This window comes from Bison bison, unplaced genomic scaffold (assembly GCF_000754665.1).
Source record: "Bison bison bison isolate TAMUID 2011002044 unplaced genomic scaffold, Bison_UMD1.0 scf7180017864063, whole genome shotgun sequence".
NCBI lineage: Eukaryota > Metazoa > Chordata > Mammalia > Artiodactyla > Bovidae > Bison > Bison bison.
This window is the reverse complement of record NW_011494635.1, coordinates 781,365-808,101: the sequence shown is the minus strand read 5'-3', so window position 1 is coordinate 808,101 and position 26,737 is coordinate 781,365. Positions and strand designations below refer to the sequence as shown.

Below are 26,737 nucleotides of genomic sequence, written 5' to 3'. Positions count from 1 at the left end.
GTCGTGTCTGACTCCTAGTGACCCCATGGAGTGCATCCCACCAGGCCCCTCCGTCCATGGGATTTTCCAGCCAAGAGTACTGGAGTGGGTGCTATTGCCTTCTCTGCACCATGTGTAGAGACAGAATAAAAATTCATGCAGTAACGACTGTGAAGATCCTGGCTGGACGCTGTTAGCTGCCCACGCCCTGGGCCACGGGCCTGCCGTATGTGAAGGGAGCTTATCAGGGTCACATGCAGTGGAGAACACACAAGGCCACACAGAAAACCTCCTTCATCAGTTAGGATGCAAAAGAAATACACAACAGGACTGAATTTATTTAAGCCCTGATCCATATAGTAATAGCATCTAAAATCACTTCTTATTTTGGGGGGAAAAGTGGTATGATCTTGGCTCATTGATTTACACAGGGAATGGGGCTATGGAGAACATGCATTGTTTCACTGAGATTGCTCACTTAGCTGGAGAGTTGGTCCTAAAACCCAGCCCTGGCTCTAATTTTCTGTTCCTTCCATGGCACCCTATTTGCCCAGATGGCATGGTGTTGAAACCAAATGAGTACCCTCCATTTCATTCCAGCAGGAAGCTCTTTCTTTGCCTACACTCAGGACATGACTGATTTGGGCTCAAGCATCTCTGAGTGACTTTCCGTCGGGCCGGGGCCCACTGGAGTCTCCGAGGCAGAAGCATCCAGTATAGAGGGTGATCATGGCACTGAGATGGTTAACTTGGCTAACAACTGGCATCACGCAGTCGCTGGCGATGATAACCACCACCAGTTGTGAGAGACACAGATAACCTCAAAGCCCAGCAGGTGCAGCTCAAAGGCTCACGAGAGGACCTCCCTCCAGTCACCCCGAAGGCGTAGAGAGAAGGATGAGGAGAAAGTGTCCACCTTTCTGGGTAACTCACTGTTCCCAACAAGACACCGAAAAAGACATTGATTCCATCAGGTTTTGTCCTTCTGTCATCTGTGGTTATTGCATCCAACAGGCTGGCGTTCGGATGAAGATGTCAAACCAGGATGGGAAAAAAGAAGTCAAGGAAACTGCCCTATGACCCAGGTTGGATGGTACAGAATCCATTCCAGTCACTTTTAGGTAATCATTAGCTTTAAAAAAAATCCAAGGAATCATGGACCGGAACCAATGACTGAAGTTGGAAAATGTTTTCTATTAATTGAAGTTAATTCAATATCACTCTTGGGCAACAGGATAGAGCAATCAATTTGTAGCTACTTAAGAGAGCACAAGATACTGGTGAAGAGTTGATTAGATGACCAATTTCATGTGTGTCTCTGGGGAGGGCAGCTGACACTCCACAATATGAAAGCAGCTCTAAGGAAGCCTTATTTCGTGACATATGACAGATGGGGGTAGGGCTCTGTATATTTTTAGCTATTATCTTAATGATCATAGCAGTGAAAAAAACCCAGAATGGGCTTAACTGTGCAAAGGATTCCAAAGTGAGAGCAGAATTTACAGGGAACACAATGTCAGAGAAATAGTGGGGCGCCCCACCATTGGAGGCAAATGGTGTGGAGGGAGAGAGAAGCAGAAATTTCCAGACAACAGAGGCAATGGTGCTGCTCCCTGACCCTAAAAGCCCCAAGGACTAAGCCACCCTGTGGCCCACTTGAGAACACGGTCTGGGTTTGATCTCCCTTCCTCAAAACGACTGGGTGGAAACACCAGGGGCCTCCAAAAAGAACAATACAATGGCTATAAGGAGCTAGCAATCAGGACTTGGAGAGCATCTGAATGGAAAGAGGCTTGTTTGTGGAGAGGAAGACCTGCCTGCGGAGTCTGGCGGCGCCTGGAGGAGGCGAGTTGACTGATGGTCGCCCACACAGGACATCTGCCCTGTTCCCCGAAAAGGTCCTTCCAGGCAGCACATCTCCAGGGCATCCGGAGGGAGCATGGAGCCAGGCTGTCTCAAAACTTCCGATGCCAAGGACAGTGTTTCTCACTGGGTGCTGCTGATGGCTGGATGGAGTGGATTTCTTATTCCTTAGAGATTTTATTTCATTTAATTCTTCTAAGACAAGTGTTGCATATCCCTCTGTATTTTCATGTCCTCTGTGAGTAAAAGAAGACAAAACGACTTCCCCCACCCCCGCAGGCGGGGAGACCAGGGAAGAAGAAAACCTGCATTCACTCTCCTCTCCTGAAATGAGAAACGCGCCCCCAGTTCCAGCCGGCTCCCACTAGGTGGCGCTCACGGTCCAGCCCCGCGCCTGGCCCCGCGGCCCTAGAGGGGAGGATGTGATGAAGGAGGACCATTCCCCTTCTGGGCTCCAGGACATCTTCTGGGCAGAGAGCAAACGCCTCTGGACAGACAGCCTCCCGCGGGCGCCTGTGACCAGCCCACCTCGGTCACGGGGCAGGGTCACGTTCGGGAGGCAGCTCCTTTCTGGGGCTCTGGGATGCTGACGGGCGGGTCCCGTATTTACACTCACATGCGATCACTGGCCCTACTAGGGTGCGGATGGAGCTGACCTCGAGCTGACCTGCCCTTTTTTTCCTGGATGTTGCAGCGGAGCCTTCAGGAAGCAGTGACAATTTATTTTCCTGGGCTCCAAAATCACTGCCAACGGTGACTTGCAGCCATGGTATTAAAAGACTTACTCCTTGGAAGAAAAGCTGTGACCAACCTAGACAGCGTATTGAAAAGCAGAGGCATCACTTTGCTGACAAAGGTCCGTATGGTCAAAGCTATAGTTTTGCTAGTAATCACGTAGGGATGTGAGAGTTGGACAGTAAGGGACGCTGAGCGCTGAAGAACTGAAGCTTTCAAATTGTGGTGCTGAGGAAGACTCTTGAGAGTCCCTTGGACTGCATGGAGATCAAACCAGTCAATTCTAAAGGAAATCAACTGAATATTCATTGGAAGGACTGAGGCTGAAGTTGAAGCTCCAATACTTAGTTCACCTGATGTGAAGAGCCAACTCATTGGAAAAGACCCTGATGTTGGAGAAGATTGAAAGCCAAAGGAGAAGGGAGTAGAGATGAGATGGTTAGACAGCAACACTGACTCAATGGACATGAATTTGAGCAAGCTCCAGGAGATAGTGAAAGACAGGCTGCTGTGCTGCAGTCCATGGGATCACATAGAATCTGACATGACTTAGCGACTGAACAGCAACTATTTGGGGAAGTAGCTTTCTGTTCTCTGCTGGTTGGCTGAAACCAGGCCCGCGATATCCCCTGTAACACATGTCGCCCCAAATTTGCTGCACAGCTGGTCCTGCCCTTTGATCCACATGTGGTTCCTCCAGATTGACCTCAGGCTTCACCTTAGGCTTTCCAGGTGTTCCAGGGACCAGCTAAACGGGAATTCACAGGAGTGAATATGAAAAAAACACTTTTCCTCCAGGCCTCTGGGAAATAGATGGGCTACCATGGAAACCAGCTTTTCAGTGTTGGCATGTGGTCTAGAATTCTTCCCAGAGACAGGCTTCCATCAGACATGCGACTCCCTGGATGACAGAGCATCCCAGATACTCGAGATGGGACACCAGGGAATGGACTGCCAGGGGTTACAGGCCAGTGAGCCAGAGAGGCTGGGCTGGCCCCGCACTGTTCGGTGGCCTCGGGTTGGCTGGTTGTAGGCGGTAACCACGGCCGGGTGGCTGCCTTGCTGAAGCTGAGACCTTGTAGCTAGAATCATAATCACTGGCACCATCAGAATTTTAAGCAGTGAAAGTAAAAGGAGAAAATCAACACCATCATTCTCTTTGAAGAGCCTGAAACCTTGAACATCCTCCCCGCTGGGAAGGGAAACTGCTCCCTGCAGATTCTCCTTCCTCGGCTACAGGTGCCCTCAGGAGATGTGCCGTCTTGGAGGCCTGCCTTCCCAGGCTCTGGGGCCGCGGGTGTGGGTGGGTGGCTTAGCTGAGGCCGTGGCGATTCCCTCTAAGAGGAGTCAGATGGGAAACACTGGAAAACAGCCGTGAGGCATGGATATGGTTTCCACTTGAAGGGTAAACAGGAATTCCCACATGAGGATCTCCAGCGGGCTGACCTGACGGTGCGGGGCTAAGGGAGGGTGGCAAGGATGGCGGGTGTAAAGGCAGGGCTGGAGCAGAGCCTGGGCAGGGATTAGGGCAACAGGGGGCCCTTTGGTTTGTTTGAGGAAATGGGACGTTCTCCACATCCTTCCCTGTGAGAATCTTCTGGCCGCCACAGTCATTCCCGCTTTGCCAGGCCCTGAAATGGAACCGTGGGCATGAGGACCTCAGGGTCTCCAGGCTGGAGTGAGAGGAAGGGGCCCGGTGGGGACAGGTCACGGAGGCCAGGGCCCAGAGGACAGCCATCCCTGTGGGTGCCCAGTGTCCCTCCTCTCACAGAAGGGGGAGAGATGGCTTCTGGATTACGGAAGATGAGTCATCTTAATGAAAGACTCCCAGGAGAGGGAGGCTGATGTTCAGTCTCCGGGTAAAGAGGTGTTTCGGGCGCTTCTGTAGAGGTAGATGCATGTTAGGTGCAGTAAAATCAGACTGCATGAGGCCGGTTTTGTTGGATGAAAAACCTGAATTCTTTGCTGGGCTCATATAGTTGTGCATCTTCTTTTCTTGCTCTGGGAGACCTGAGTGGGGGGCAGCTACCTCACCTCAGGGAAATCCTTGGATTTCTAGAGCCTCGGTGTTATCATCTGTAAAATGGGACTCCTATCACAGCAGCTCGAGAACCTTCATCGTCAGGCCCAGTGCTGTACTCAGTCCTGTGAAGTATGGAGCCTGTGCTTGTTAAAAGGGTGAGGAGGTGGGTACACTTCCCATGGAAGGGTTTGCTCTCCACATCCACGCTATCCAGATGATAGGCACTAGTCACATGTGGCCGCATGCACTGAAATTAATGAAATAAGGTTCGGTTCCATGGTCTCGCTAGCTGGCTTTCCAAAGCTCAATGGCTCAATGGGAAAAGCATTTGAAAAAGAATAGATACATGTCTATGTATAACTGTATCACTTTGCTGTCCACCTGAAACTGACACAACGTTGTGAATCAACTACACCCCAGTATAAAATAAAAATGAAAAAAAAAGACCCCAAAGGCTCACCTGCCCGGTGGCTACCATATGGGACAGTGCCCTCCAGGCTGTCTTTGGTGGTTGGGTCAGCTCACCTGTCTCTCTTTGTCCCCATGGAATTGCCTTCAGAGTTGGGGGCTGCATTGAGTGGGGGGGAGCGTTACCTCAGATAAGCTCTTTCTGCTGTGCCAGCACTTAGATTGCCCCTGGGGCCCCCCAACTGCCAAGGCCCATTTGGCCCTTCTCCAGGAGGGAAGCACCCCCCAGGCTGGATTTGGGAACCCCGATAAGTTATCTGGAGCCTGTCTCATGGGGTCCCTGGCTACCTCCACCCTAGCCAAGCTTCCCTTCTCCTGATGCTCAAAATCCCTGATCTTGAAGCAGAGATGAAGGGTAAAAATAAAGCATTCCTTTTAGGGCAGCTGTTAGATTGATGATGAAATGAATCATTTGCATTTATGTAAATTACATGATTATGTAAATTACAGTAACATTTCAATAAAGGAAACTATCTGGCCTGCTGGAATTTGGAGAAAGCAGACAAGGAGGCCAGAACTCTCACAGTCAGTTGGGGGTGGGTCCTTGGTGTGAGAGAGAGGCAGCCAGAGGGCCTGTGAGGGCCTGTGGACTATCCTTCAGATGGGCGTGTCATCAGGCATGGGACAGCATCTGGGACTCTCTCAGGACCTAAACGGTGACATCTCTCTTGCAGAGAGAGACCCAAGTCATGGGGCGAGCCTCCTGGGCCACTTCTGGCTTCTCCAGGGCCGATGCGTCCCTGTAGAGTGTCCCCAGGACTAAAGTGGGCACCTGACGAGGCAGGAGAAGGGCACTGAGGGGCTCACACTATATGCTTCAGAGGAGGCGGGCTTGAACATCAGCAACATAGAAACAAACTAGAAAACAGCAGAGAGCAAAGGGTAGGTGCCTCCCAGACACCGAACGGAGCCCCTTGTCTCTAAGCTAACTGTGTGAAGCTCTGCTGGCTTCAGAACATCCCTGCTGTGTTTGCGCTTTTGGGCCCGGCCTCTGCATCAGCCTCCAGGCCAGCTGTCAAGCAGTCCAGGTAGGAGCACCCTATCAGCTCTCCCAGGCCCAAGGGCCCCAAGTCTGTCAGAGAAGTTGACTTTCCCAGTGCTTCAGATCCCCAGCCCTTACGGATCGTCCTCAGGGCTGCTCTGCCTGAGCAAGTGTATTTAGAAGCAGCATCTGGTCCCTCTTCATTGGGACTTGGCCCTCCAGGTGAATGAGCTCTTCGTTGTGGCACCTCGGAGGCCCATCTTCTGAACATTTCAGAACCGTAAAAAGGGGAGAGAGTAAAAAGAACAAACCCAAAGAGCTTAATTATTTGGCTGGTTGGTAATTCTTTCTGGGTAGGAAGAGAGCTTCTAAGTACAGGACTTTTCAGTGCCCACTGCAGGGTCCAATGGAAAAGCTTTGTGTTATGCAAGGAACCACCTCCGCCCCCCTGCAAAAGTGACGATGTTACCATGACACTAGGGGAAACACAGAAGGAGGAGACTAGGAAACCTTGACAGAAAGATACAGCGTGTGGAGCAGAAGCCTGGGGCTGGTGCATGGAAGGGGTCTGGGGACACCGAGAAACCTCCTTTGCTAAGTACTGCTCTTCAGGTATTAGATTGTTTTGCTCCTCATGCTGTTTGAAAGTCTCATGTGAAAAGGTCTCCAACAACAAACAGCTGTCAGAAATCCAGACCACCAAGCTGCCACGCCGCCTCCCTTTTGCGGCTCTCCAAGTGTCTTGGAGATCACACTTGCCCCGCAGCAGGTGAGCGTCTGAGGAAATAGTACCCGACTGTCTTTGAGACTGAGTTTCTGCAAGTGCTGCGGGGGCTGCTGGCATCAGAATCATGACGGAAGATCCTGGTTGAACTGAAGTTTCCTGGGTCCAACCCCAGGCCCTTCCGGATTAAAAACCTCTGGGTTGCATGTTTCTGGGAGGCACGCAGGGCATGTCAGTGCTGCTGAATTTGGAGGAACACCATTAAAGTCAAAAGAACCAGGACCAAACCCCCATTATTCAGATGTTCTCTTTTCCATACTTCCTAACAGTGGAGAAAGGTAATTTTTCTTAAGATCATAGTAATCTAGGCTTGATGTTGGCTCAGTAAATACCCAGTCCAGTCTCTAGGTCACAGCACAGAGTCACTTGCTGTTGACTTTCGCCACTGGAGGGAACACAGAGCCGCCAGGGCCCCATGCCCAGCTGGCTCAGCTCTGATTCATCCACAGCAGGTGACTGCTTTGCTCAAAGACCGTGCTCGCGTGAGCATCACCCGCAGCCTAAGGAAGCAAAATTGCCTCACTTCTTCACAAGTCATTAGCAACGATATATTTGTTCTGTCTCAAACACGTCCAGATACACTTAACAGAAGACAGATTATTTCACACACAGTTCTAGGAGGCGTCTATGTGAAAATGGAGTGAAGCTGATATCCGCGAGTCTACTGACAGGCGCAGACATCACGGAGCCCTCGCTCCTGGGGTGGGGGTGGGTCTTGGACTTCGCTGTTCTGTCTCATTTCCTTGTCTGTAGTGGGGATGGGTGGGCATCTCTCTAGAATTCAACAAAGTAGAGAACTACTTTCATTACCACCCCCCACAATACATCTCTTGAAAAATATGACTTTCACAAATCATCCTAAAATACCTTGACAGCAGAAGAGCTGAGCGCATGTGATCTATACCAGGTGGGACATTGCAGGACAGAGCTCCTGCAAAGCATGTTTCAGCAGTCTGGGCTGGGTGAACGGAGGCCTCTAGATCTGGGGTGATTGAGCCTTTTCCACAGGTACAAGAACACAGAGCTCATGGGTGTCCTCAAGTCTGCTGACTGGGAATTATACAGCGGAGTGAGTGTTCATCCCAGTGTGGGCGTCTGAGCCCTGCTCCTCCTTGGGGCTGCTCTCCACTCTCCTGAGCCTCTGTCACCCTTGGAGTGTGGGGGCTGTGGCTGTAAACCCAAGATCTTTGCTGTAGGTTTGCTATTGACTGAAGTACCCACCTGATTCCTTGGGCAAAGTCTTGTATTAAATGTCACTTTTGACTTATTTGCATGTGTGTATGTGTTGGTCACTAGTCGTGTCCAACTCTGTGACCCCACGGACTGTAGCCCACCAGTCTCCTCGGTCCATGGAATTCTCCAGGCAAGAACACTGGATGGGTTGCCATTCCCTTGTCCAGGGGATCTTCCCAACCCAAGGATTGAACCCCGGTCTCCTGCATTGCAGGCAGCTTTTTTACCATCTGAGCCACCAGGGAAGCCCTTATTTGCATAGAGATTTACAATGAAATACTATGCAGGTAAATGCTTCGTAAACGGGTAAGTAAATCCTCGAGCGGATCTATTCCTGTCCAGTAGGTGTGAAAACTAAGACCTGAAGAGACTGATTCCTCTAAGGTCATGAGAGCGAGTGAGAGAAGGACCAGGAGTCAGAGCTCCCACCCTCGTCAGCGTTCTTTCTGCTTTGCCGCCCTTCTATTCCTGGATGGCTCAGCCTGGGTTTGTCCCCACAGGAGACCTGGAGCCACTGCTCATTTAAACAAAGGACTGGCATTTGCAGGTGTCCTTTGTAGAGACAGCATTTGCATAGCTCCGAGGACTGATGGAAGTGGTAGGTAGGGGGTGGTTGGCAGTGATGCTACTTGTTACGTTACTCTGCAATGAGCTCTGTCAGTTCGGGCCAGAGATAAAAAAGAGCCTCAAGTAAGATGGGCTACAGGGGGCACACTGCAGAGATCTTTACAAAGTGAAAATCCATAGGACAATGAAGCAATGCATATGGTGGGAACTGGGGGAAGATCTGTTTAATATCCTTCCCAGGCTAGATGGCTAGGATGGGAGTGGGGGGCTGGAATACAGGAGGAGGTCCAGCCTTGGGGAAATCATTCTACGTGTAGAGACACTTGGACCTGGGACATGAAGGTGTCCAGTAGAGACACCCACCACTAGGGACACAGTGTGGGGTGTCCCCATGAAGGTGGTAATGGCCACAGGGAGTGTGGGACAGGCAGGATGAGGAAGGAAGGACTATACCCAGGGACACTGCAGTGAGTTACAGTGGAGCCCGTGAGGAAGGTGAGAGCAAAGGATCATGAGAATCCCAGGAAAGCAGCAGGGACGCTCATGGAGCCAGGTGAGCAGAGCCACCTCCTGTTCTGAGCACCGGAACCATCGGGCTGGGTTCTGGGTGACCAGAGCACCTGCCTCTATGCACCTGTTCCACCTGGAGGAGTCCCAAGTTGCCCCGAGCTGAGAAGGGTGATCAGGAGAGAAGAGGCGAGGTGCCCGGCACACACTTACCACGATGAGCGCAACCACGGACAGCGTGTAGTAAATGGAGTCCCTCAGCAGGCACCAGGAGGAGAGAGCCACGACCTGGGGGGAAGGGGCGGCAGGTGAGAAACAGGACACGGACCGTGCGAGGGACACAGCCCGGCTCTGGCGTTGCAGCCGGTGACGACCCAGACACAGCTCAGCGCTTCTCTCTCTGCCCGAGGCCCAGTCCATCTGCCAGTCGAAGGAATTCACTCAAGGTCTTCGGGCACAGTAGTCTGGTCTCCTGAAAATCAGGTGCCAAGATGGGTTTGAACCTGCCAGGACTTCATTACAGGGAGATGCCCAGGAGAGAAGACAGGGAGGGAGCGGGGGAAGGGGGAGGGCTGCCCAGCTGTTACTCCGATCTGGCCCCCAAAGGAGAGGCAAGGCTGGGTTAGATGGACTATCTGAGGAAGGTTCTGCAAAACCAGGTCGAAGTCTCCCAGGAATCTGCCAGCCTCGGTATCCCTGATGCCAAGGAGAGGGGAGGAGCCTACTGACTTGCTGTTCCTGCCAGCACTCTGCCCAGAGCTGGGCATACCCTTCTGAAGGCCCCCAGCCTCTTCTCTCATCTCTGTGATATGCCTGGCCTTGTTGGCACTTGACCTCTGGCTTAATCAGAATTTTTAAAAGATTGATTTGCCTATTGATGTGGAGAAAATGCTGTCTTAGAGGTGGTGGCTCTGCTGAGACCAGTGGACACTTTGCTGGAGACTAAGCAGCCTTGGCCTCTTGTGTGTGGACTTCCTGCAGGCGAAGGAGACCCCTGGCGCCGCAGGAGGGGAGGGGACGGGCAGGGTATTGTGGGCGGGGGACCCTGTTCTGGAGGAGAGTCCTCTCCCCTGGGTAAGTCCTTCAGAGTCTTTCATGGAGGGAAACCTGGTATCTTCCCTCTGTTTTGCAAAGTAGGTCCATTTTTGCAGACTCTCTGCAAAAGGAGCCTGGGAGAGTCCCAGATCGGAGGTGCTCCCTGGGCTGTCATTCTCACTCTCTCCCACCTCCCTAGGAAAGCGTCAGCCACCCCATGGCCACAGGACTCATCTAGCTGCCTTTGCCCTTGCCTCATAAGCGGAAAAGGACACAGCAAGTGCCACTCTGAGCTACGATAAGAACAGGGACCAAAGACAACTGGAAAAGGGATTCCAGGGACGCCACCTTTGGTGTCTCTTCCCTCCTGGATGACGGGGTCCAACTGTAAAGGAAAGATCAGGGCAAAGCCAAACCAGAGAGGGTATTCTGGATTCAAATAACATGAAAGATATGGCTTAAATAGAGCTAAAAATGAATAACGAGGCCAGCCTCTTTCTGTTAACACACTCTTCCACCACTGTAGGGACACTGAGTATTTTCTGTGCTAATTTTGCCTTGCTTGGTTTGGTATTTGCAGATCCAAGTTTCAGATGAAGGGCTTGTCAAGAAAAGGACTTGCACCACGAGAATCTCTTTAGAACAGAGTGTCCTCTCCAGCCTTTTATCATCTCTCCCTGGACTGTTTACTCTTTGAGCCTGTGGCCGCCACTCACCATCTAAGGAAGAGGACAAATTGGACTAGATTGTTCACGTTCCATCAGGTCATAAAAGGTGGTGAATATTTCAAAATGTATTATAATTAAGCAAATGGACTTAAAACACGTGGCAAGTATTAACTCTGAATTTTCTTTAAAATCACTTGGATTTCTAGTTAAAGATAGGTGGACTGAACATCCCAGCACCGCTGCTGCTTCTTGTTCTACTATAACAGGGTTACAGCAAAGGGATTTTGTTTTTTTTTTAAACAAGAGATAAACCTGGGAGAGAAAGAGACTAGAAGAATTGATCAGAGCAACAAAATTTTGAGCTGAAACGCAGAACAACTGAACAATCAAAGTCTTTCAGCTGGCAGTGGACCAAGCTCTAGAAGTGCTGGTAAAGGTGGCCTGAAACAGGATGGCGGCAAGACGGCTGAAGACTTTAATCCCACCTGATACTATTACAACAGTGTCAATCAACTATCCTTCCATATAAAATAAAAAAAAATTTTTTTAATTTAACCGCAGATTTCTTCCCTCACTTCAAATAGACCAGTGACTATACATCCCCCACCTTATCTGAGGCAGGAGACCTGGCATTTACAGAAGAGAAGTTTCAGAAACAGAGGAGAGGAAATGATTGAATAAATAATTAAAGGAAAGTGCTCAGAAGTTAAGGACTTCCATTTTTCTGACACAACAGACAAAAAGATGCACACCAAGGCATATCATTGTGAATATTCTGAATACTGGAACCATAAAAGAGTCCTAGAAGTCACTGGAGAGAGAAAAACAGGATCATATACAAAGAATAATATTTTATTTCTCAGCCAGAGAGCTGAAAGCTAGAAGACAACGGAGGAGTAACTTTGAAATTAGAAAGGAAAATGATTTCAACCTGGAATTCTACACCTGACCAAATTGCTCATTAAGTGTGAGAGGAGAATAAAAATAAAAGTCAATTATCTCAAAGTATTTACTTCCTACGTATCCTTTTCCAAAAAGCTACTAGAAGATTGCTCCACTAAAATCAGGGAGTAAAACACTTGTTACATAGAATGTTGGCAAAATAAATCCTTACATCAAACAATGAAAATCTATTGTAATAAGAAAAGATCTCCAGAATGATGGTGAAAGAAGATTCTAGAGAGATGGTAAGAGGAGACTCTAAAAGAAATTTTGCAGCTGGTCAGAAGACACAGCAGAAATGGCGCCAGGAGGACAAAATCAATGGGATATCTTACGGTTCTGGACCCACAGGAAGGAGACTGGAGAGCGCTGGGGACAGAGCACTGCAGCCTAAGCAAGTGAACAACAGCAACAGAGACAACCATACACCACAGGGAAAACACAGAGTTGTGCAGGAAAGGAAGACGAATCATTGCTGGTATTGGCTGAGCTATAAACTCAGACATAATAAACGCAGTGTAGACTGCTGTCTAAGTAAATTAATGGTGTAAGTGTTTGGTGAGGATGGAGGGCTGGGTATTCGGGGTAAGCAGGGCTGAGTGCCGAAGAATTAATGCTTTTGAACTGTGGTGTTGGAGAAGACTCTTGAGAGTCCCTTGGACTGCAAGGAGATCCAACCAGTCCATCCTAAAGGAAATCAGTCCTGGGTGTTCTTTGGAAGGAATGATGCTAAAGCTGAAACTCCAATACTTTGGCCACCTCATGCGAAGAGTTGACTCATTGGAAAAGACTCATGCTGGGAGGGATTGGGGGCAGGAGGAGAAGGGGATGACAGAGGATGAGATGGCTGGATGGCATCACCGACTCGATGGACATGAGTTTGAGTGAACTCCGGAAGTTGGTGATGGACAGGGAGGCCTGGCGTGCTGTGATTCATGGGGTCGCAAAGAGTCGGACATGACTGAGCGACTGAACTGAACTGAACTGAGGGCTGAAAAAGACCTCCTCCTCCACACTGGAAAGCCTTGGAGAACACTTGAAACTGAAAGGTCAAGTCACTGTTCTAGAAGCATCTGATCTGGAGACATGGAGTGAGTATCAGGAACAACTAAACTAGTGGAAAGCAGTTGCCTCTGAAGGGTGGCAGGCGGCCCTGGTGGGACAGGGGGGTGGCTGTCTTTCATAATAAGCCGCCTGGAACTGGTTGCCTCTTTAAGCTCTGTGTGTATAACTTTAATGAAAATAAAAACTAAAATAAAAATGAGAAAGTGTAATGCAAGTTATCCATTTAGATTTACTGCTCTAAGAAATACACATCCCATTAGGTCTAAATGTCAGACTTGCCTGGATACTGATCTACTGTATCTCTTTATAAATAGAATAGTTTTTAATGTATAGACCATCTCCATGTTTCAGTTCTAGATTCAAAGCCTACAATTACCAAAACCAATTTAAAAAATTTTTTTTATTAAATTAAAAAAATGAAATTTAGTTGATTTATAATGTTTCAGGTATACAGTAAAGTGACTCAGTTTTATATATATATATATATATATATATATATATTCTTTTTCAGATTCTTTTTCATTACAGGTTATTACAAGATATTGAATATAGTTCCCTGTGCTACACAGTAGGTCCTTGTTACCTGTTTCATACAAACAGTGTGTATATGTTAATCTCAAATTCCTAATTTATCCCTCCCTACCCCCTTTCCCTTTTGGTAACTGCAAGTTTGTTTTCTATGTCTGTGAGTCTATTTTGGCAAGACCAGTTTTTTTTTCTATAGAAGCAATGAACTGGAGGACAAGAAAGGAGTTGAACCAGAGAAGAATAATTCTCCACACTCTCGAGGGTATTAAAGCATCCTTGATTCTGCAGCATCTCTAGTGAAAGCTGTGACCATGACCTGGTGTCCCCTACTTTCCTCTTCTGTGACCACTCCTCACCACAATAAAAAGACTTATCTGACACTTCCTGCAAACAAGAGGACCCAGAAGGTTTATTTAATTCAGTCCTACAGCAACCAGTAAGGTGGGCACTGCCACCCTCACTGGCTGGCAGTGTGGGCATGGCCAAGTTGAAGTCTTGAACACAACGGTACAACTAGCAGTGGGATGAGGGCTGGGATCTGAACCTGAAAGCTTGGATCTCATGGTCCTGACCCCACACCCTATGCTACTGTGAGTAAACAGAGGCAGGGTGAGAGCAGACACCCATCTGTGACATCCCCCATGGAGGTCTTCTTTTCTCCAAGACTTCAAGCCATTTGGCAGGGGCATTTGGTGAGAGACCAAAAAGCAGTGATCACAGCTTCCCAGGTGGCTCAGATGGTAAAGAATCTGCCCATAGTGCGGGATACCTGGCTTAAATCCACGGTCAGGAAGATCCCCTAGAGGAAGAAATGGCTACCCACTCCAGTATTCTTGCCTGGAGAATTCCATGGACAGAGGAGCCTGGTGGGCTTACAGTCCATAGGGGTGCAAAGAGTTGGACACGAACGAGCGACTAAAACACTTTCACACACTCACAGCTCAATATAAAAATACACTGCTTTAAAGAGAGCCCAAGCAAGAAATCAAGGCAGAAGGAGTGACCACAGAGACTGCAGACAGGGATATGGACGTGCTCTGGACATATCCCAGGAGGGAAGGAGAAAACTCGGAAACTATTCCATTTAGGTAGTTTTTGTTTTCCTTCTTTTTTTTTTTTTTTAACACCAACACAGCTCATTGTTTGGTGATGGAAGTGTTAGCTTTTCCACAGACATGGATACACTGATGTTTGGGTCCAAGCCACTCTCTCTGCTTCTTGGTGGGGGGGCTTTTATCTCTAGATGGAGGCCAGCAACCATCTGACTTAGGCCCCGAATGCACCCATGGGCACAGAGGGATCTGTCAGCACCCTTGCGTCAACATGGGAGGCTCTTTGGCATCTGCCGGCAGACAGCATCTTCTGGAGCACTCTGCAGAGTGAACACAGGTCCCCAGAGAAAGTCAGCAGTGAGTGACGCTGCCCTTGACCTCATTAATCAATAATACAGACAGCGAGAACTGTAAGAGGTCGTCACTGGCAGACTCCTCTGTAAATTAAAGCCAGAGGCTCTGTTCTTCCCCTTTCGCTCTAGGAATCCCTCCCAGCTGGAATTGCATCTTGATATTTCTCTTCTATTTCTGGAGTGCATTTTGCACTTCTTCTATTGAATATGCAGCTTCAGTTTCCTTCTTATAATTTCATTTAATTTCAGAGTGATATGAGGCGAAAAGAAAAAAAAAACCCCACTCTTCTAAAACAGAGGAAAACATCTCCTCCTGTATTCAAATGCTGAATGATCATTTGGAATTCTGACTCCTGCTAGGGAGTTAAAATTAATTGTTTATGATAGGACTATATATTTTCTGTGTATGGATTTGTATTGCAAATCTATATATATCTATTGATATATATGGTGATACATGTACATCATACATGTGGATAGATGACATGTATAATACAATTTAATATTTTTTCCTTGATGGAGAATGGGATTTGACATCGTGGACACATTTTAAAAAGAATGAATACCCTCAACTCATGAACACTTTGCCTTTTTAAAAACCCGTTTAAGCAGGCAGAACACCATAAGTTACATGACATAAACATAAAACTGCTATCATTTCAGAGAAATGTTGTTATTTCACACAAATTTCATGGAAAAGGGATTTGAAAATCATAACATGAGTCTTGTTCCAAGCTTTTGAGCTGACACAGATCCCACAGCCAATTCTTATCTCAAGCAAGACAGCCATGAGATTTGGAGGAAGGCTGGGGTTCTAGGGTGTCCCTCACATGGTCTGAGGGCATTCAGTGATGCTGGGGGCCACAGCAGGTGAGGGACAGGTGGACACCACTGTCTGTTCATTATTCAAGTACCCGTTCAAAATGCTTCAATCCTGGGAGAAGTCGCCGAAATACAAATGGCTCCTGCTTTCTGGAAATTTTCTACTGAGAATGGACAGTCAGAGTCAGGCCATATAAAAAGACAATAATAAACTGCAAAATACTATGAATGTCCTCTTACTACTCTTTGCAAACAGGAACAGAAAGTGAATTCATATTTTAAATTTTACATTTTTCCTAAGGAAACCCACTCTGAGTTCTAGTTTCATGTAAGGAAAACAAATGACAAGTGAAGAAGCTGCTCTTGGAGATATAAGACGAGGCCACGCTGGGACCATGCAGGCACACAGCAGTCTCCTGATGGCTCCACACTGGCCGAACCAAACAACCATCAGGGACGCTCTAAGGGTCCGAAGTGCCCAGGATGCAGAAGCACCTTCCCAGTCGTTTAGAACATTTAGCAGGAGCTCTCATGGTGGATGTAAATGCGGCCTGCTAGGCCTTCAAACCTTGGTAGTTCAGAGTGTTCTCGCATACATCAGAATTCTCGGGGAGACGGAGCCACCTTAAGGAAGGACTGTGCGGGCTTGTGCTCCTGGGAACAGGCGTGGGGCCTGTGGTCACTGCCAGACATCGTCACTCCAGCACTAGGGACTATATGAGTTTACCTATAAAAGAAGGGCATTTAGGGTAATTTCAAGTCATCAGCTGTGTTTTCTTGGATTCACCCAGAATCAGAGCCCAGGGCAAGATGTGAGTGCATATACTTTATTTGGGAAGTGATTCTACGAAACACTGTTGGGGAAAGTGAGGCAGGTAATGAAATGATAAAGACACAGCAGCAGGTGACTGGGGCGAAATCCTGGTGGGGCGAAATCCTGGTGGGGCGCTATCCTGGGGGCGGGTGCTATCCTGGTGGGGCGTGATCTGCTGGGGTGCTCTGAGGGACCCTGGAGAACATGCCTCTTCCCTATCTTCTCCAAGGGGAGAGTGAGCTGGGGTATTTATCCACCTACTTCCACCAGTCACTGCTTGAGGGCTGCAACCAGAATGTTGATTCCCTGGCCAAGAAGAGCCCACAGATAGAGGAATGCAGGCCCTGGCACGGGGAAGTCAGGCCAGTGGGAACTCAAAAGGTGAGGATGAGGGGTCATGGGAGGGGACACCTGCAGTGTCTGCTTTAACCCTAACCATGGATTTACACAATGATCCAATAATCTGAGTAAGCATTCACACACACACATTTTGTAAGCTCGAAAATACAACCCATTGTCTATACACATCATACCTTTCTTATCCATTCATCTGCCAGTTGACACTTAGGTTGCGTCCACGTCCTGACTGTTGCAAATAGTGTTGCAGTGAACATAGGGGAGCACGTGCCTTTTTAGATTATAGTTTTCTCTAGATATACACCTAGGAGTGAAGTATCACATGGTAATGCTTATATGTGGAATCTAAAAATGCAACACTTACTAGGCAGACCCAGATCCACAGACATGAAAAACAGATTTAGGGTAACCAAAGGGGAAAGGGAGGGAGGGATAAATTAGGATTTTTGGAGTAACAGATACATTAAAATATATAAAACAGATAACCAACAAGGACCCACTGTGTAGCACAGGGGACTAAGGTCAATATTTTGTAACAACCTACAAGGGAAAAGAAAATTCTGAAAAAGAATAAATAGGTCCACAGAAACCACTGCAGTGAGAAGCCTGCGCACCACAGCTAAGAGAAAGCCCTTGCAGCAGTGACGACCCAGCACAGCCAAAAATAAATAAACAGCATAATTTTTAGAAAAGATGCTGGGAAACCACCCTTTTGTACAGTGTAGAACCAGGCCAGAAAATTCCCGCTCCCTTCTAAGTTTTCCTACTTGATCTATTGAAAAGACAGTATAAAGAATTCTAAAGCACAGTGAATTTATTTATTTTTAAATTTATATCATTTGGGTTAGGAGCCAGGTACACATCAGAGGCAAGTATTTCCTCATTTTATCAATTATGATGCCCAAAAGGACAATGTCTGGGCTTGAATGATCATTTTACTCTCTTGATCTGTATCATGGGACTGGGGTCTCGAAAGTGCAGTGGGGCTTCTCTGCATTTGAAGGGTTGATGGCTGCTGCTGCTGCTAAGTCACTTCAGTCGTGTCCGACTCTGTGCGACCTCATAGACGGCAGCCTACCAGACTCCTCTGCCCATGGGATCTTCCAGGAAAGAGTACTGGAGTGGGTTGCCATTGCCTTCTCCAGAAGTGTTGATGGAAAACGAAGTTAATACATATCATGTGAGTTCAGAAATAAGATAGTTAAGATCATGTATGGGCTTCCCTGGTAGTTCAGCTGGTAAAGAATCCACCTGCAACGTGGGAGACCTGGGTTTGATCCCTGGGTTGGGAAGATTCCACGAAGAGGGGGAAGCTACTCACTCCAGTATTCGGGCCTGGAGAATTCCATGAACTGTATAGTGCATGGGGTTGCCAAGAGTCAGACGTGACTGAGCGACTTTCACTTCACTTCAAGACCATGTATTTGAGTTGAAGCTTCTGGAAGTAAGAACCTGGCTACAGCACACAATTGCATTATTAGCCATTAGTGTTTCCATTACATGATGCTTTCCATGCTGTCAGAAACCAGTAGTGGAAGCACAGTGGGGAAGATGTCCCATTTCCCTCTGATCTCTCTGAAAATTAAAATGCTGAAGCCAAAGAGGATGGAAAAACAGGAGGACCGGCTCCTTTCCAGTCCACAGGCTTGGGTATGGACTTGGAAGGGTCTGTTTCACACCTGGAAGGAGCCACGTTTCTCTGCATCACCAAGTTACAGAGGAGAGGAAATGTGTACAGTGTACTTCAAAGCGAAGATATCTACCCCCTGCTTGACATGGAATGGGACTTGCATCATCTCAGGAACTAACCTGACTTGTGACATCTCCAAAGGGAAGGTGGGTGGCCGCCCCCCGTGGGAGCACCAGGTTGGAAAGGAAGCACTTGCCCCTCTAGGTGTGGAAGCAAGGTCACATTCTGATCTCGGGGGTGTGCAGTGACATTTTCTTACTAACAAATACTGGCTGCTAGCCTGTGTGGCTCATGCGGCCCCAGTCGATCTGTCAGGCAATGTATTTTAAGTAACTTCTGTGACTCATGGTAGAGAGAACAGGTGACGCCCACGAATCAATCCTGCAGCCACGGCAGACTGAACCCAAGAAATGTTCTTTAATGGATGCTTGGCAGATCGTTTCCCCTGCATTAAAGATCTTGAGGATTAAAATACGGTAACACCAAAATATACCCAGCCTTGATTTGCATTTAGCAGTGAAGCAGAGGCTGTGGCAGCCAGTCACACCTGCCAGCCAACAAAGCCCCTTCCCCAAAGAGCTGGCAGCTTCTATCCAAAATCGAGGGGAGAGGTTATCTAAGTATCTGTGTTAATTTCACTTTGCGGATGACCATGTAAAGGGGGAGTACTTAGTGCCTTAGTGGTTTAGAGGCTCAGGTATGGAATCTAAGTGCAGGGTGGAAGGTACAACAGTAAGGATGTGGTGCTTATCTAGTTCGAAGAAAGTTGAGACGTGGGGAGGGAAGGCTGTGAGGGTCTCACCCCTCCACCTGTACCCCCTCTCCATCTCCTTCTCTGCCCACCCCCTGGCCTGCAGGCCTGAGCGCAGTCTCCCAGCCTCATCCTCCACGTGTGGTACGGGAACAGAGGCCTGTGCTCCTCCAACGTTCAACTCTCCACCTGGAATGATCATTTTTACCTGCATCAGTCCCTCAGCAGTGTGTTAAGGATCCACACAAAAACCTCGGAGACGCTAAGATTTTGGGGTGAAAGGAACATTGTGCGTGGAGGCATCAGGAACAGAATGGCTTTACCTGGAGCACCCTGTCTCACCCTCAGGAAAGAAAACGCCCCTCTGAACATCTGGGGCCTTCAGGGACCCAAGAATAAGTGTTTCCCGGGAGGTCATGGCCTGAGATGCAGCCCCTTCCTGAATAGCCAACATTTAAAAATTGGTTCTTATGAGCCGGATACTGCACACCGTACTTCACTTGCCTTTTCCTTTCCAATCATTTACTTATCCCATTTTACAGATGAGTCAACTGAGGCTACATAACCTGCCCAAGGTTCACAGTTTGAAAGTGCCTGAGCCATATTTTGACCAGGTCTGAATTCAAGAGCCCACATGGTCACCCCTTTGCCAAGGTTACTCAACTTAGCTGATCATAAGAGTGACCTGAATCTGACAATGGATCCCCAAGCCCATGTCAGACTTATCTTTTTCTGTTTTTGCACTACACAGCTTGGGGGATGTTAGTTTCCCAACCAGGGATAGAACCCGGGTCCTAGCAATGGGGACCCTAACCACTGGACCACCAGGAAAGTCCCCCCTTTTTTTTGCACCCCAGACCTTTCGAATCAGAGCTGTACATTGGAATCTCTTGGAAGCTTTAGGAAACACTGATGCCTAGGTTCCACCCCCAGAGATGCTGAGTTAGTGGATTCAGGCTCTGGCTGGGCCATTGGGATTTCTCAAAGCTTCCCAGGTGATTCCTAACATCTGGCAGGGGTTAAGACCACTGGCCCAGCCTGCAACCACCTGTTAGTCTGCTGCTAAGTTAAGTCGCTTCAGTCGTGTCTGACTCTGTGTGACCCCATAGACGGCAGCCCACTAGGCTCCCCTGTCCCTGGGATTCTCCAGGCAAGAACACTGGAGTGGGTTGCCATTTCCTTCTCCAATGCATGAAAGTGAAAAGTGAAAGGGAAGTTGCTCAGTCATGTCTGACTCTTAGCGACTCCATGGACTGCAGCCTACCAGGCTCCTCCGTCCATGGGATTTTCCAGGCAAGAGTACTGGAGTGGGGTGCCATCGCCTTCTCCGTGTTAATCTGAGGTATGTCCAGATAATCAGAAATGAGGAACTACCAACCATCCCCTGTCCTCTACAATACAGAAGGAAATCCAGCCAGTATGTAAGAGATTTTGAGAAATAACAACAGACTTCACGTATTCCTTATGACCATTTCAGAGCCCACACACTAGCAGTGTTGCCATCCACCACTCTGCTTATAAAGTAGTTCTGTTTTAACATCTCTTTTAGATTTATAATAAAAATTTGCTTTGAGAGTCTCATCAGTATAAAACAAGAAGTGTGCAATTTCTGGGTCTCACTTTTAGCTAGAGAGACTCAAAGGTGAGGGCTGGAATCCTCGGAAGGTTTGTTCAGTGGTGTGGCTGGTGGCTGACGTTGGCTGTCAGCTGGGTTCCCAGCTGGGGCTACGGGCCTAACCTACAAACAGCCTCATCTGTGTCGTGTGTGTCAAGACTTTGTTCCTTTTTATCGCTGATCATTATTCCCTTTGTTTATCCGTTTATCTGCTGAGGGGTGTTTGGGATGTTTTGAGGTCTGATGACCAAAGCTGCTCTGACCACTTTGGCATGTCTTTTGATCCAGATGAGGATCTGGGAGGGCTGATGGGGTCATCACTTCTGGCATTCTAAAAGAGCTGACATGGAAGCTGATTGAGGGCTGGGCCTGTATTATCTGCATCCACACTGAAAAGCCCTTCGTTTCCTCCTTAGAGGGACAAGGGTATCCGCAGCAGCATTCTGGTGCAGCCCGGCAGCTGGGATCTGTCAAAGCAAGACTCACTTTCTCCCTTTTCCTACAAACGACACGACTCTAGATCCCAGGAGTCACAGGGCACAAGCCAACCAAAGCAAAAGTGGTCTATAGAGACTTCCCTGGTGGTCCAGTGACTGAGACTCAGTGCTCCCAATGCAGGGGGCCTGGATTTGACCCCTGGTCAGGTAACTATCGGATAAGGCAATGGCACCCCACCAGGACTCTTGCCTGGAAAATCCCATGGACGGAGGAGCCTGGTAGGCTGCAGTCCATGGGGTCGCTAAGAGTCGGACACGACTAAGCTACTTCACTTTCACTTTTCACTTTCATGCAATGGAGAAAGAAATGGCAACCCACTCCGGTGTTCTTGCCTGGAGAATCCCAGGGACCGGGGAGCCTGGTGGGCTGCCGTCTATGGGGTCGCACAGAGTCGGACACGACTGAAGCAACTTAGCAGCAGCAGCAGCAGGGAACTAGATCCTGCATGCTGCAACGAAGATCCCATTTGCCACAACTAAGACCAAATAAATAATAAACTAAAATAAATAAATAAATGTTAAATTAAAAAACAGTGGTCTATGACAACCAAAGCCAGTCAGCACTGCTGCGCTGAAGAAGGTGAGTCAGGCATGCTTGATAATGAGCGTTTCAAAGAGATAAGCAGCCTCCTTGTGCAGCATATAAATTCCACCCATGTGGAGAAAACAACTCAACAGGCATCGCTTTCGACTGGCAACGTCTCAGCACTTAGGCCTGGCCAGAAGCGTAAAAGATAACTGCTGACTGGGGAAATCCAAAGGAAATGGAAAGCACACGGAGCATTTGTTCCCCTTCTAAACATATGAACTATTTCATGGCAGATATAGAAAGGGGTAGGAGGGAGTATTGGCTAACTTCCTCAAAAAAGAAGAGCAGCGGCAGCGGCCTTTTATTGAATATTTACATGTGCCAGGCACCAAACGAGTGACTTTTCTCTACAGGCTTTAGTTCATTTCATTCCTGCACAGGGTGGATGCTAGAGGCTTATGTCCCTCTCAGATTCATATTTTTTGTAGCCCTAACTCCCAGGACCTCAGGACCTGGGGCCTTTAAAGAGGTGATTCAGTTAAAAAGAGGTTCCTAGGGTGGGCTCTAAGCCACATTGACTAGAGTCTTATAAGAAGAGGAAGTGAAAGTCGCTTAGTTGTGCCCAACTCTTTTCAACCCTATGAACTTTAGCCCACCAGGTTCCTCTGTCCATGGGATTTTCCAGGCAAGAATACTGGAATCGGTTGCCATTTTCTTCTCCAGGAGATCTTCCCAACCCAGGGATTGAACCCAGGTCTCCTGCATTGTAGGCAGATACTTTACTGTCTGAGCTACCTGGAAGTGGTATCATCTGGACCCAAATTATACAGAGGGAGGAGGACCACGTGAAGACACAGGAGGAAAACGGCCACCAGACAAGAAGAGAGACCTCAGAGTAGACAAATCCTGCCAACACCTGCATCTCAGACTTCTGGTTTCCAGAAGTGTAAGCAGATAAATTTCTGTTGTCTAAGCCCCCTAGTGAGTGACGCTCTGTCAAGACAGCCCCGGCTGACTCACGCAGGGCTACGTAATGTCTCCATCTTACAGACGTGAGAAACCGAGGACCACGGCTGCCTGCCAGGCTTGGGTGCTCAGCAGTGGAGCCGGCTGACCGTTTCCAAAGCCCAGGCTTGCAAATGTTTTATAGGAAAGACTGCTTTGCCTCAAGTGAAAAAATAAGAGGGAAGGCGGGTCCCTATCTTGTGGAGCTTACAGCTCACCATGAAGACAAACTCCTGTGTGGCAGGCAGAGAATCAGAGGGAGTCATAGGAGATGTGTTGACAGAAACAAGGGGCTGGAGCGACAAAGAAGGGGCCCTGAGCCAAGGAATGCCGGTGCCTCCAGAAGCCAAACAAGATGATGAATCGGATTCTCTTCTGTAGCTTCCAGAAGAAACACAGCCCTACTGATGCTCTAGCTTTAGACTTCTGTCCTCCAGAACTCTTAGAAAATCAACTTGTGCTGTTTGAAGCCATAAGTTTGTGGAATTTTTGACAGCGTTGGTAGGAAATGAGTACACCTGTCCTAGTCTGAACCTCAATGACAACCTTGATGCTCCAGGTGCCCAGAGGGGCTGAAACTCAACCGATTCCATACCCAGTAAGGTTCAAATCAGAGTGCGGTTCAAATTCTTTTCCTGAAATATAAACATTCTGCTTTCCTTAGGTCAGTGGCTCCCCACAGCCCTACATCCAAGGCGGTGCCTGCAGAGTGGGTGTCTAATGAACCTGTCTCATTTTCCATCTCCCTCAACAATCCTGGGCAGAGGTCATGGTCAGTCCCATTTTACAGAGAGGCAAACAGAGGCTAGAACAGCAGAGGGACTTCTGGAGGTCCACAGCTGGAGGTGGCAGACTCAGGTCCATATTTGCCAGAGTCTGAATCCCACATTGCTTGCATTTTTTTACACTCTGTTTTTGGGGTAATATACATGATATAAGACTTACTATCTTCACCATTTTTAAGTGTACAGTTCAGTGACATTAGTGAATAATGTGGTCATTAGTAGGATGTTAGTATTGTCATTTGAAGGCTACAAACAATAATTTTGAAACATGGGGCACATTCTTCAGAAATGGCACTTAAAATGATTACTTAGTGTTTGGTTCCACTTGGGTAAGTCAAATCTTTAACACTTTGAATCCCAACTATTAAATAAATGAATGGAATTAGTGAATTTTGTAAATGAATAGACTCTTTATCAATTTAAAGTTATTGAAATGGTAAAAAAAAATGTTGTTGTGCAACCCTCACCACCATCCATCTTCAGAACTTTTTTCATCTTTGCAAACTTAATCTCTGTATCCATTAAACATTAACTCCTCATTCCCTCCCCCAGCTCCTGGCAACCACCCTTCCACCTTCTCTGCGTGAATCTGACCACTCCGGGTACTTGAGATAAGTGGGATCATACAAGGTCTATCCCTCTGTTTCTGGCTTATTTCAGTGAGCACAAAGTCCTCCAGGCTCAGCCATGTTCACACTTTTAACTCTTGCATGATTTCCTGTAGATGCACAGAGAAGCCTCAACATGGCTGAGGGTGGGGACTGTGTGGGTCATCTCAGCACCCACAGCCCAGATTTACAGAAACTCGGCACATATTTCTGGTCCTCAAGAATGCTGTACCACTGAATTCTGAGACCAAAGTGTGGTCACACAGTCCCTGCATTGCCCACAGAGAGGCTTACTAATTATAACAGAATGAAAGATAATTGTAAAATCCTTCTTTAAGCCCATAATTTCCACCTACCCTCCCTCTCCACAAATCCCACTAACGTGAAAGTACACAACATGAGGTTTCTACCACATTTATTTCCTCTGCTCTTCTTGATTATCAAGATGGGGCAGAAGGAGAGGCAAGAGGCCTTAGGACTCTTTAAAATTGAAAATGTAATTTAGAAAGAGAAGAGTTGCTGTATCTTGGCTTATTCGAAACATTCCTGTTGTGAATCTTTCCATTCGGTTACTTTATTCCTCAGCTATAGAATTTCTGTTTGATTCTTTTTAATAGTTTCTCTCTCTTTGTTGATATATTCCTTTTGTTCATACCGTGTTTACTGGATTTCATCTAGCTATCTGTTTTCTGTCTCAGTCCACTCAGCATCTTTGTGATAGTTATTTTGAATCTTCCATCAGACAGTCCATAGGTCTCCCTTTCTTTAGGGTCATGTTCTGGAGATTTATTTTAGTTCTATGATTTGACCATGTTTCCATGTTTCTTCGTATGCCTTTTGATCTTCTGTTGAGATTTGGGCATTTGAAGAAAATAGACACTTTTCTCAGGCTTTACAGATTGTTCTTATACAGGGGATAATCATGTCCAATTATCCCAGTTAGAGAGTATAGATTTCTCAAACCTTTCCTGGGGTCACTTCTTTAGGCTCCTACGTGTAATAATTTCCCGACTGAGGAAATGCGCTGTTTCTACTCATGAGCGCCCCTTTGTGTCTGTTTGTGATACTGCCGGCTCAGAGCGGCAGCTCTGGCAAGTCGAGGGGAGTGGGGGTTCACCTTCCTTCTCAGTGGCCCCCAGGCACCCAAGGTTGCTACTGCTTTCCCTGCTAGTGATCAGAGTCAGGCGAGACAGAAACTGATCCCCTGGGCAGCACGCTAAGAAGCTAGAACGCTGGACATGCGTTCCATCTTTCTCTTCCCTCCAGAGGAAGAGGCAGCCAGACGGGGGAGCTGTCTCCTGATGAGGCTGCACTCTGCTGGGAGGGGACGGATCACGGCAGGGTAAGTGCGATGGACTTTCCCACTTGCCCCAGGGCACCTCTTTTGGCACTGCACTCACCTAGGGTGCTGTGACCTTTCGACTGGCTTTTGAAGTTCTCACACAGGCAATGTATGGTTCATACACCTGGTCCGTATTATTGTTGTCAAATCGGTGTCTCCGTGGGGCAAGGAGTGCCTGGGCCTTCTATTCCAGCAACTTGCTACTGTTATTCTGATGGTCTCTCTCTACTCATCAGTGATATGAACATGTTTGCAGCTATTTCCAGAAGGTATCTGTTCAACTTGGCAGCTGATGAAAATTTCCTTTAAAGTTACTTCACATTTGCTTCTACCTGTGTGAATCCATGTCTCCTTATGAAATCCTGTCACTTATCATTACCCAGTGCTTATACTTGTTCAGAGAATGTGACAGTTAAATACCTCACAAATCACTCAACTGAACATGCTTCCCACTTGAAGGCACCATGGGGTTCCATTCGCTGCTAACTTAGTGGGACAATTAAAATAATATGGGCCAGGAATGATTTAGTCTTTTCTTCCTTGCATCTTACAATGTGTCATTGTTTTATCTATTTTTAAGGAAATTTATTTGGCTCTGCTGGGTCTTAGCTGTGGCACGTGGGATCCTCAGCTGGTAGGACCCAGCTCCCTTACCAGCACAAACAACTTTTTGGGCAACCCAACTCATTATTTCCTTTGGAATCAGAACCCAGGAGTATAAGACCAAAAAATAATCACTTCCTCTTGATATAAGTTGCCCTGGTATCCATCCTAAAGATAGATTCGGTTCTGTTCAATTAAACATCCAATTTTGGGTCACTTGCTATAAACCAAGTACAAAAGTGGATGGTTTTGAGAAAAATACAGCAATTTCTGACTTAATCTATGCATAACTTATGTCACAGCTTTGCTATCAGGAAAAGTGATGTAAATAATATTCTTGCTCTTCTTTACTCTCTTCCTAGAACTTAGGAAAGGTGCTTCACTGTTGTGAGTCTCAGTTTCTTCAGCAGAAACTTATTAACAACCCTCCTCTTTAAGGACATGAGGATGAACAGGGTAACATCAAGTCTTACTGCAGTGCTTGGATGTAGTTGGTACTCAAGAAACATTAACTTACCTTTCATTCTGAATTTTG

The 26,737-nt window shown here is 47.5% G+C and overlaps 1 protein-coding gene across 2 annotated transcripts in view; it reads right to left on the bottom strand.

The window, feature by feature from the left end:
• SLC24A3 (solute carrier family 24 (sodium/potassium/calcium exchanger), member 3) overlaps nt 1-26,737 on the bottom strand; it is a 521,225-nt gene that overhangs the window by 35,567 nt on the left and 458,921 nt on the right. For both annotated transcript variants that reach the window (XM_010836331.1, XM_010836329.1), the window contains exon 7: nt 9,355-9,429. In XM_010836331.1, the coding sequence (XP_010834633.1) occupies nt 9,355-9,429 (75 nt within the window). The remainder of the gene's footprint in view (nt 1-9,354; nt 9,430-26,737) is intronic.